Source organism: Chelon labrosus (assembly GCF_963514085.1).
Source record: "Chelon labrosus genome assembly, chromosome: 21".
Taxonomy (NCBI): Eukaryota; Metazoa; Chordata; class Actinopteri; order Mugiliformes; family Mugilidae; genus Chelon; species Chelon labrosus.
In genome coordinates, this window is record NC_140354.1 from 13,878,730 (window position 1) to 13,890,811 (window position 12,082).

Here is a 12,082-nt window from a genome sequence, read left to right on the forward strand (position 1 = left end):
ATTACTACCTAACCTTAATCAGTACATCTTGTTATCAGGTTGGTTTGTTTGTAGGCAGATTTGCCAGTCACTTCATCTGTATGCACACCGTCCACGCACACCAAATAATCTTTAAAAAGGACAAAGGGTGCGCTGCCTCGCCTTCTGTCTGCTTCCCCCCCATTAATCACCATCATGAAACGGGTCAGGAGTCAGTGTTTGGGTCATTAATGGGGCCCGTTTTTAACCGCGCAGTTAAACGGAGGTAAAGTTCATCGTGGACTGGAAATTTAGAGACGCATGCACTGAGACGTTTGGGTTATTGTCAGAATTTGCACTGAACCATTGTGTCTTTAGCCTCAACGGTAGCAGGGTTGTGCTATCCAGTACTGAAGCTCCATCTATTGCTCAGATGGGCTTATTACAAATTTGGTTAAGAATTATGTAACTCTTTAATTATTTTAAAAACTAACCCTAAATTCCTAATAAAACTCTTGTAGAAGTACAGTTTGCTTTAATGATCATAATAGTAATTCTGACCGTAATGATATTGAACTCTCTGAGCATGTATACTAAACTCTAAAAGATCGTAAGTGACATAAGTACTACAGTTTCTGAACCAGTCATACAAATTTTAAATTTTAATTTAACTCTGCTATTACAAATATGTGTAATTATTTACCTTTGATATATAATTCTTGAATCATGGCCAGGATCTGGCATACCAGTTAGTTAAATATTTATTTTCTCAATGTATAGTGAGCATCCTTGGCACGAAATAATAATAATAAAAAAACATCTCTGAGGATGAATTAAATTCTTTCCGACCCATTTTTTTTCCGTTTGTAGCTGCGGGTTGTGAACATTGGATTAATTAGGCTGTAGATTTCGACTGGAACGTAAACAGGTTCGTGAAGGGAGCGTTCACACTGAGTAGGAAAATTCCACACTGGATTCAGATCAAAAGAAAAAAGCTGAATATGTCGAAAGCGTTTAAATTAATTAGAAGACCCTACGCTTTTTGAAAGGCAATGCATTCATCACGCTCTTCCCACAATCTTCTTCCTGGCTCCTGTTGTCACCTTCAATATCCAAACTCTCAATCTCCATCTTGTTTAAATGGCTCAGGTTTATGTTCACATATGCAAAAACATCTCTATATTCCAACAATTCCTTCTGATTAAAATTAGGGGAAAATCTCCAACACAGACCACATAACTTCCTCTGATGGCATTGATTTCCACATTTTAGACACTACAGAGTCATCCAATAAGAACGAAACCTATTTCCAGGGAGTACAGTACAGTGTGACATCTTGCTCATGTGCATCCAGTGTATTAAATGCAGAGGCTTGTCTTTCGATGGTTTTTGTGCACCATCTTGTGGACGTGCACCGCATGTTACACTGGTGCTTCACATTTTGAAGCTAATTATGTCAGTTGACTCGGTCACAGTAGCTCAGTTGCACATAAAAAAATAAAAAAAAATCACTGTATTACTTCAAGTAATTTCTGTGCAATACTTGGTGCAACTCCTACTGGAGTTTGTCTTTATTCATGATAGTCATGAAAGTCATTATGCGTATTCTGCTCTCTTACCCCTTCAACCTTCATTAGTTGGCTTTTTGGTTAGTTACTTTAAACCTGATACAATTTGTAAAATTTTTTTGTACCTTAACATATTTACTTTTATAGAGTTTCTCTTGTTCTATTATTCTATTTTCCTTATTAAATCTTTCATATTTTTTTTTTTTTTTTGTAATTTCTGTAATTTTCACTATTGTACCCTGCCGCTGTAACACACTTCTCTAATGTCCTCTCTGGGAAATTATTTTATCTTAAAAACTCTTTTGAAAACTGCAATTAAAAAAGAAAAATAGGTGTAAGAAACTTAAAATAATAATAAAATAGAATAGAATAATATAAAATAAAATAAAAATATACTGTATATAAAAATAAAAATGAAATAAATATAATTAAACAAACAAAATGTAGTAGTATAAGCAAAGAAATACAAGATTTGCATATGTACAAATCTACAAGAAATAGAAATAGAAATAGAAAGTAAATATACACTATATACTATATAATATACATAGGAAGGATGAATGATTTGCTGATACAAATCAGTCTGTGAATGTTTGAAAGAGTTCATTGTCTTTGGTGAGGTTAAAAATTCATTAGCATAGCTCCTGTGGAAAGTTGGCACTGTGAGCAGAAGTAAAAATTCAGATACCTAAAATAAAGATACTGTATTGTCTCATTGGGAGGTAACTGCATGCTCATTAGATTGAACCTATTCAAGCGACTATCATCCTTAGGAATTCATGGAATAACAACAAATCTCTACAGTAAATTTAATGGACTGGAATGAAAATTTAGAGATATAAATTCATTACCCAAGGCTTAAAGGAAGTTTTTTGACCTCATCCTGGCACTTGAGATCTGGAGATCATCAATATTCATTCCTGTGCCCTTGGAATCTTGTTCCTGCACAACTATTATTTTCTTAGTGTTTGCCAGCTTGAATCAAATTCAACTTTTTTCATTTTTTATTTTTTAAAGAATTAAGTAACAAACTGTGTCATAGTTCTGGAGAGAGCTCGGCTCACCAGAGACCTGGGTTTAGGCGACAGAAGCAATTCGGCTGGTTTCAGGAACAGTGGCGGTTTGGGTTAAATGCCATTAGCTGAACAACTGAGTATAGGTAATTAGTTTATTTTTTTATTTTTTGGTGGCGTTTCTACTATGTTTTAAGATGGCTATGTTGCATTTCAGTACAGATTTCATTGTATTTGTGTTGTATTGTACCCTTGTACTTGATGTGATTTTTAATCCCAAAAGAAAAATCTACAGTGGGTTTTGCAAGAACTATAAAAGTACATTATACAGTATAAATTCTGTTTCTCAGTGTGCAATGTAAGGCATGAAGACAGGTTGGAGCATTGTCCAGATATACCTCTATACCACATAACTTCCTCTGATGGCATTGAACGGCTAGAATGCCTTTTATGTGCAAATCTTCCTTACAAAGATAGACTACATGGATTCCTACACTGGATACTTTCTAGCCTCTCCAGGTCCTCAGACTGTAGATCACAGTGATTGACATTCTTCATAGACAGGTGGTTTGTCCATGTTTGCCCTTTCCCAGCTTCAAAGGACAACTTTCCAGGCTTCCCACGGTTCTGAGTAGCAAACCATCTGGTGTATTAGATTACAAGTTAAATGCCATTCCGCTCTTACTTATTGGCAACCTGCAGATCCGGGATTAATATGGATATCCTTGCAGGATAAAAGACTGGTGCAGAGTGACAAAAACAACCACAAATGCAATTTTACCTTTTGATCTTTAAGTTGACAGACTTTGCTCAGCACGTAAGAAGTTCTCAACACAAATACGAAGTTTCTATATTTATTTATTGACATCATCAACCTGTGATGACCTGTGTTATCTGGATTCTTCACTCCTCATGTTGGTGAATTTTGGCTTCTAGTCTATGTCTCCACCTAGTGTTAGGCTAGGCTTGGGCTAAAAAGACTCTAAACCCCAGAATGACTATGGCGTGAAAGGCCCAACATCTTCTCTTCAACCCACTTACCACTGATCATATCATTAAAAAAACTGAAAGCTGTGTTTAGGAAAATAATGTCATTTGTTTAGTTTTTTAAAAAAAATGTGCATTTTATTTTAGTAGTTTTCCCATGGGTTCTATTGAAGCAAGTTGCTGGGCCATCTATTAAGCACAGTGTGAAAAGACTTAGTGATGCCACACTCTTACCAGATCTGTACGTAAGCTTAATTCAAATTTTCCTTGATTGTGGAAGATTTAAAGCTGTAAAAATCCAAAAGGAAATTGGTATGTGTTTTGCTTTTATGTGTGCATTTGCATTGGTCTGTCAAAATTACATGAAAACATTCGTTTAAAGGAAGCGTTTTGATTTTGTCTTTCCTTTTTTACTGTGACATAAACGTAAAACAGAAAACATAGACTTGACATGACTAAAAGGGGAATTTAAAGGCGTTTTTTTACACCCTGGACCTTATTTCTGGCTTAAAAGACGATCGTTTACTCACCCATATAACTTTGGTGCCATTTGAAGTCGTTCGGACGATATTTAGATCCAGCGGAGCGCCGCATACTATGTCCGTATAGTGGGAGTGACTGGGGCACCGAAACGCAGCCTCTAAATAACGCATTATTTGCCGCGAAACCCGTTCATTTCACCAATATTTTGCTATGATACGCTAGTGCTATTCCCCGTTGAGTCCAGAGTTACCTGTTATCTATTCACGGACGTGCAGCGGTTTGTTGTTCTTTGGCCAGCTGTTCCTCTCTCTGTCTCCGCATCCTCCTTTCAAAGAGCTCCTCATCCGTATACTCTGGCTCAAAACGGTAAGGACGTCCATCATAAACAAAGTCGACGTCCACAACCTCAGAATCGGAAAAATATTCAGCCATGTTGCAAAAAACTAGCAGTAGCAAATTACAGGTAAACAAGCCGACCGTCGCGGGTGTGCGCGGCGCTCAGAGATGACGTCATCCAGGTCAGAGGTTAGTAGGCCAATCTACAGACCCCGGATGATGATAACAGGTAACTCTGGACTCAACGAGGAATAGCACTAGCGTATCATAACAAAATATTAGTGAAATGAACGAGTTTCGCGGCAGATAATGCGTTATTTAGAGGCTGCGTTTCGGTGCCCCAGTCACTCCCACTATATGGATATACACAGCACTCCAAATGACACCAAAGTTTATATGGGTGAGAAAACAATGGTATTTTATGCCAGAAATAAGGTCCAGGTTGTAAAAAACAGTAATTCCCCTTTAAAGCCAAACAGGAGAAGCTCAATAATTGCTCCTTCAACCGATGTTTTCATTTAATAATGCCCAAATGCACACAAATTTACATAACAATGTGAATCTCATTGCACTTTATTATATAGTTGGACTTATTTTCTACATCCCCCCCATGAAAGTCTTACATACAAGCACAATAAACGACAACCAACACAGTTGAAAATAACAAAAATTTAATGACTTTAATGGCAAGATTTAGGAACAATCTACCTGTAGCACATAGCGCCAGCTACTGATTCAGCAAAGTCATTGTTAGTTACTTGTGCTTTCTTAACGCCATAGGCTGCTAGTTGAGTACAGCAACCCTGTACCAGTAAAGCACACTTTCCCCTGGAGCCTGGAAGCCTTTGAGCCTCCACTGTCCACGATGCCCACATTCCAACTGCGGCTGCACTTAAATGCAGATCACGTGCACCATACTATGACGTAGTTGTTAGATAGAAATGGTGCTGACACTAATCACAGACTGAATCTTTAATACATGCTGTGAGCAGCAGGAAATACAGTATGTATTAGAGCTTGCAGCCCCCCGCCCCTATATCGATACTGACATACACTTACTGACAAATTTAATACTGAAGTGATCGGCATACCCCTGGTACAAAAGTCATTCGTTATTCTGTTGACGCACAATAAAAGCACTGTTAATTTATGCGGAACTGCGGCGCCCGTGAAGGTGTGTGGCTGATCCGAGAGCTGAGGTCCGTTTCAGCTGAAGATATTCAGGTCAAACTGGGTTTTGCAGACGGATGCTGAACGAGATTTACGGTCCGTTCCCTGTGAACACGATATCCGCTCGGTGAAAGCAGGGCCGGGACATGGTGGGGTTTTGTAGTCCAGTTCTCCACTAACGTTGGCATAATCCAAAATGGCTTGTAAAACCCAGATGTCGTTATTTTTACTTATTTTTTTTCTCAGTATGTAAAGGTGAAGACTATTTCAATGAGTACACAATAAACTACCATGCAACGACCACACATGGACACCCTGGGACTTGTGCACTGTTCAAATACACAGAGGAGACATCTATAAGACAGCAGCTTAAGGCTGGGATACACGGGTAGCATTTGGTAGCAATGGTGCTTGACAGTACTACGGGGGAAGTTCTAGTTCTGTGGGAGAGTTGTCATTGTGACTGCTTTTGTCTGGAATGCATTCAGATCAAATGTGGGTTGTTTGCCATGAAATACATCTCGAGAAAACAAATTCAAACAAATGAGCAGGCAGGCGTTGCATCCATGTTGCAACAGTTTAGTACTGACGTCATGACATCTCATCTAATTCAAATGATCTAACTTATTTTTCTAAATCTTTACAGATAAGGTGCTCGTCTGGCACGTGTCACCCGTCAGGTTAAGGCCTACTCACCTAATTTGATTGCTTCAAAAGGTTACCCGTGTAACGATGCCTCTGACGCGCCCCACTTTCACCCCACAGTAAAACATTATAACAAAGTTACATTTTTTCATTTACATCAACAATATACCTCTTTTAATAAGCAATCTCTTTTGACAGTTCTTGATTGCAAAGGAGGATTTTTTTTTCCTCCCCCTCCATTTAGACAGGGTTGATTCCCCTTGTGATAAAAACCTCCGGTCTCCTTCATCCTCTAGTCTTTCTTCCTGTGATTTGCTTGTGCTCTATTTCAATGTTTCTGTTTTATTTTTTTTTTCTCCTGCAACAAAAAAAACAGCAAATGTTTTAAGCGTGATCATGAGCAAAGATCACAAGAAACACAGAATATGTAATTAATATAATTCTCCAAGGGAACAATGGAGACAATATTGTTACAATGTTGCTTTTAACCTTGGTTCGATTTGTGTTCGATCAAGCATCTATCTAGGCTATGTGTAGAAAACAATGTTTACATACGCCGATAAGTCATAACATTATGACCACCTTCCTAATGTTGTGTAGGTCTCCCTTGTGCCTCAAAAACAGTTGTGACTCATCAGAGAATGGACATGGGCCTTCTGAGGGTGTCCTGTGGTGTCTGGTAACAGAATGTAGTTAGTGGAGGTCTTTAGGTCCTATGGGTTCAGAGGAGAGACCTCTGTGGATCATCCCACAGATACTTGATCAGTTTGGGATTGAGTGAATTTGGAGGCCAGGTCAACACCTTGAGCTGTTTTTCAAGTTTTTTTTTGTTGTTGTTTTGTTTTTCCTAAACCGTTTTTGAGCATATGTGCCTCTATCCTGCTGAGGATGGCTGCTGCCATCAAGGAGTGTCATTGCTATAGGGTGGAGGTGCCTGGTCTGGTCTAGGTGCGTGGTACATGTCTAAGTAACATCCACATGAATGCCAAGTCCAAAAGTTTCCCAGTAGAACATTGCATTGTCACTTGATGGTCAATGTTATTTACTTCATCTGTCAGTGGTCATAATGTTAAGCCTGATGTATGGGTGTATATATGATGAGACACCTTTGTTAAGTGCACAGAACTGCACCAAAGACACATCAGCTGAATGCCCTGTGGGGGCTCTTACCTGTTAGAGCGGTTCAGGGTAGGCCTGTCTTGGGTCGTAGGTCATCTCGGGGATGTAGGGCTCGTGGAGGTCAGGGTCTAGTGGCATTGTGTCCAGAGACAAATCAGCGTATCCATAGGGAGGGTAGGAGCCATCTAACTCTGAGACAGAGAGACGAAAACAACCTGATCAGCTAAACATCAGTCAAACTAAACTAGAATCTAAACTTGCAGGATTGGTATTGATGTATATTGACGGGAGGAGGAGGAGGAGAAGAAACTGGAGGCAACAGCAAAACCGATGCATCATGACACAGACGCAAAAGGCACTCGAGAAGCAGGAGGGTTTGACAAAACAGATGTATTTGAGTCCTTGGGAATGGGAATATATCAGAGATCTGACTGAATTAACAGTATGACTACAGGCACACATATATTACACCATATCTTTAATTTCACAGTGTAAATTACTTTCACTTTCTGAATATAAATGTAGGAAGTCTCAGTTTTGGTAAGTTTTTCTCCCAGATGATCCTAAGACATCTTTCTGGGGCAAATCCTTTGATTACAGTCAGCTTTGTCGTATTTATTTGCAGCGTAAGTGACATTTAGTTTTGACTTTACACTCAAAATTAGCATCAGCAGTGTAAAAGTGAAATTAAAGCATGCAATTTAATCGTATACTTTCATCCACATTTGTAAAGGGTTTCCATACGCTTTGGAACATTGTGTGGGCGCAAAAGCACGGATTGTAAAAAGCTTCGGGCCTGAGAATGAACGTGTGGAGGCCGAATGGAGGTGTGTGCGTGTGTGTGTATATATAAGGTGTAACTGAGAGACGGACACAGAATAAATGAGATCATTTGGCTCTGACAATTGCACTATGAAATCGGCACCTTCAATTGACCTCCATTACAAGAGTTCTGTGTGTGCGTGCGCGCGAGTGTGTGTGTGTGCTCTCGTTTGTGCATATCACTGCGGTGGATTAAGAGTCTGGAAAGAAATGGCTCGCACACACACGTATAGACATGGATACGCTCGGGATGAAGACTAAGGCAATAATTAAAGATGGTGTGATGGAGGGATTTGCGCCGAGTGTGTACACAGAGGAAACGCGAGAACAGTGGTTGAGTGAAGGGAGTGAAATAGACGCACACACACTTTCGTTGTGTCGTTTAATTCCCCCCACTTTCCAACATCCTCATGTCCTTTTTCTTTGAGTCTTCCTCTCTGGTCATTCATTATATCCTTCTCTGCTTGTCTCTCATTTCTTAGTGCTTCGTCCTCCACTGTGTCCTCCTTTCCTCTCAGTTTATAGAATGACAGACACCACGTGGTGAAACACCACTGCACGGAATATCATATCATTGAATGTTATGTTTCCATATATAAAGTTGCATATTGTGCAGCTAAAATCTGAACGATTATCTGCACATATGGGTCAGTGGAATACCAACAAATGGGTGCATCCATTGGACATCTTAGTAGGACATGTTACATGTGTAACTAGTTGGGTTTGCAGGCAGAACTTGATTGTTTTACCTGAATGCTACTAAATATGGAGAGGAAGATATGGTTAGTTCTCAGGCCCATCTGTATTTTTCTCAGCAAGGCTTGCAAATGGATCATAGATGAATAGTGCAGCTCCAGCACACATTGTGAAGCTGTAAAGGGCTCCCCAAAAGGATTGTGCCACATTAGCACTGTTTTCTGCATCAACTTATCGGACACCTTCCACAAAATCAACAAAAAAACAGTTGCTTGACTGAAATTCTAGCCTAGTTTTTCAAGGTACTTGGCCTGGTTGGCTGCTTGGGTCTGGTTCCACATTTGTGCAGCCACGATGCTTCAGCGGTGCCTGCAGACACTACTTTTCGTAGAACTTCGCCAAAACAACTGCCTGAGTATCTTATCTGTCCAGAGCACCTGCTGTTTGTTTCCCTGCGGCCCAGTTCGCATATGTTGGTATACCCTTTTTTTGCCTTTGTTTCCATGTTAGAAGGCTGGCTTTTCGGCTCCAAGTCCTCCATAAAGACTACTTCTGACTAGTCTTCTCTGGACTGTAAGTGATTGTGCCATGACCTTGGAGGAATTTGCGACTTCTGGTGGACATCTCCCATTTGAAATGGAATTTGCCATATTCAACGTTAACTTCAGAGTGGTTTGGACAACAATTCAGCAGCCTCATTGTCACCAACCTCACATGCCTGTTCTTGCTATGATTTGTCCACAACCTCAGAATCGGAAAAATATTCAGCCATGTTGCAAAAAACCAGCAGCAGCAAATTCCAGGTAAACAAGCCGACCGCCGCAGGTGCGTGCGGCACTCAGAGATGACATCATCCAGGTCAGAAGACATCATCTGGTGTCTGTAGGTCAATATACAGACCCCAGATGATGATAACAGCTAACTCTGGACTCAACGGGGAATAGCACTAGCGTATCATAACAAAATATTGGTGAAATGAATGTGTTTCGTGGCAGATAATGCATTATTTAGAGGCTGCGTTTCGGTGCCCCAGTCACTCCCACTATATGGATATATGCAGATCTAAATATCTCCCGAAGGACTACAAATTACACAAAAGTTATGTGGGTGAGTAAACAGTTGTATTTTATGCCAGAATAAGGTCGAGGTTGTAAAAAACAGTAGTTCCCCTTTAAATTGGATCTGTTTAGTAACTTATCCACACTTCTGGCGAAGTGTTGGGAAATTCATTCTCCATGCTGATCAGGTTTCGTTAAGGTTTCCAAATGTGAGTTTCAGTTCAAGTCCAAAGTTGTTGTCTGTAACTTCCAACTACAGCAAACTTTGGAATAGGACTTTGGGTATTTTCCTTTATACTGTTAATCGCCCACTGGTGACTAAGCTGAAAATGTGACATGAAAGCCTCACTGGGAGATACCGCACTTTGAACTTAAAACAGACAATTGCAAAGAGCTAATATACAAAAAAAAAGTTGAAAACCATTTTATTTAATCATCAGGATTACTCTGTTCTCTTGATTTCGCTCTTTCTTTCGAACGTCACCCACCTACGGCGCAGCAGCTTCATTTCCCAAGTCTATTCTGTCAACAGCAGGGAGCCTACCTGCGTGATTGCCTCGTGTCATGTGTGCCTCTGTGTGAGATGAGTTCTGGTTCTGTTGTCGAGGAGCTATACGACAGGAATACTAATGTGGTCCGTCTATATGTGTGTAGGCTAGGTAATTGCTGTTCACATTGATGTCCAGCTTTATTTTGATGTTGTTTCACTCGGTTTGTTGTGTCTCGCGTATTTGCTGTTGCGGTGACAAGTCTTTCTTCCCCTGGGTCTTTCCGTCTAATGAGCCTGCGCGGTTTGTTTGAAGTTCTCTCCACCTATTGTGAAGTTTTTAGAGCTGCAGGGAGAGAAGATGCAGGGGGCTTATGTCTGGAGAACATTAAAGGGACCAGAAATAGAGTGTTTTTTTGCAGGGTCTAGATGGATGGAGGACAGGAGTTGTTGTTGGCAGCAGGTAGCCGTATACGACAAATTCTTATCGCTCCTTATCTCCTTTAAGCTGAGAAAAGCACATAATATCCTGCTTCTTTGAGGTGTTACTGATGTCTAGTAGCTGTAGGTACAGAAGGTCATTTCGTTTCGTTTGTGCCCACTGGTTGATGTTCCTCATCGACTTGGATTCCAACCTAAATTGCATTGTTCCCAAATTGTATCCAGTACATTGGTGAGTATGTTTAAAGTCCTTATGGTAGATAGTCTCTGCAGGCAGTTTGATAACTAACCTAGACAGATGTCGTGGACTAAAAAGTCCAGAGTCCAATTTGAATGAATGGAGATGAAGCAGTAACTACGCCAAGGGTTAGGGTTAGGGTTAAGGTTAAGGTTATGTGTTTTTTTAATGTTTTTTTTTTTATGTCTCCTGGACATAAGTACGTGGACAGAAGTGTTACATTTACATATTTTCATGTTTATGTTTGTAGTAGAATTGAGAAAAGCATTTCCCATGCAATTCAAAGTACTCACCATCGGCTAGGTAAGTAGGCTCCAAGGGAACTGCAGTATGGGCCTGTAGAAAAACCAAAAAAAAAGGTTGAAAAAAATAACACAGTCAACTAAATAAAATGGTCTATTAAGCTGCAGACATGTTTTCTTTCAAATTTCTTTGAATACCAAACCCTTCTGCCTGGCCTTGATTCAACGGGAGAAAATACAATCATCCCTTAACGAACTGCCAGAGTGGCATTTTTCAAAGGGTAACCTTTGGACCCAGGACAGAATGTTGTTGTAATCCAAATGTGTTTTCTTTGTAATGAGAAGCCGACGATCTGAGAGGTGTTCCTGAGACACCCACGCATTTCACGAGTGTTACGGCTTGTGGGCAGACTGGAACAAAAAGTGCGTTTTAATGCAGCTTCAACTGCACAGTGGTTGTCTTTTCGTGGATTTTTTCTAGGGCACAGCAAATTAGAGATTGGTCTGTTGTTTCACAGGGTACCTCTTCAAAATGCTGTGTATCTATGGTGTCTTCTTAAGCTGAGGACACACTACAACACCTTCTTTTGCCAGATTCTACCCACGATTTCCAGTTGGGCAAAGTCTGCACCAGTCTGCCCTAGTTGGGGACAGTCAACGCCAAGGGTGGTTGGCACCAAAACCTGCTAGTGCGAACAGCCAATGAATGTCCAGATAGCATCAGAACACTTACCAGCTTTATGCTGGTGGTGTCAAAAAGCCTATTATGCACCTTGATTTACCATTATTGGACTGGTTCTCAACTGACCAGAATCAGAG

General features: G+C 40.2%; 1 protein-coding gene across 4 annotated transcripts in view; it reads right to left on the minus strand.

The window, feature by feature from the left end:
- Positions 1 to 5,005: 5,005 nt before the first annotated feature.
- The window catches only part of LOC311506709 (junction plakoglobin-like), an 86,679-nt gene continuing 79,602 nt past the window's right edge, over positions 5,006 to 12,082 (minus strand). For all 4 annotated transcript variants that reach the window (XM_084570774.1, XM_084570771.1, XM_084570772.1 and 1 more), the window contains 3 exons: positions 11,315 to 11,357; positions 7,331 to 7,470; positions 5,006 to 6,518 (listed from right to left, as the gene is read on the minus strand). In XM_084570774.1, the coding sequence (XP_084426900.1) occupies positions 7,334 to 7,470; positions 11,315 to 11,357 (180 nt within the window). In that variant the 3' untranslated portion in view covers positions 5,006 to 6,518; positions 7,331 to 7,333. The remainder of the gene's footprint in view (positions 6,519 to 7,330; positions 7,471 to 11,314; positions 11,358 to 12,082) is intronic.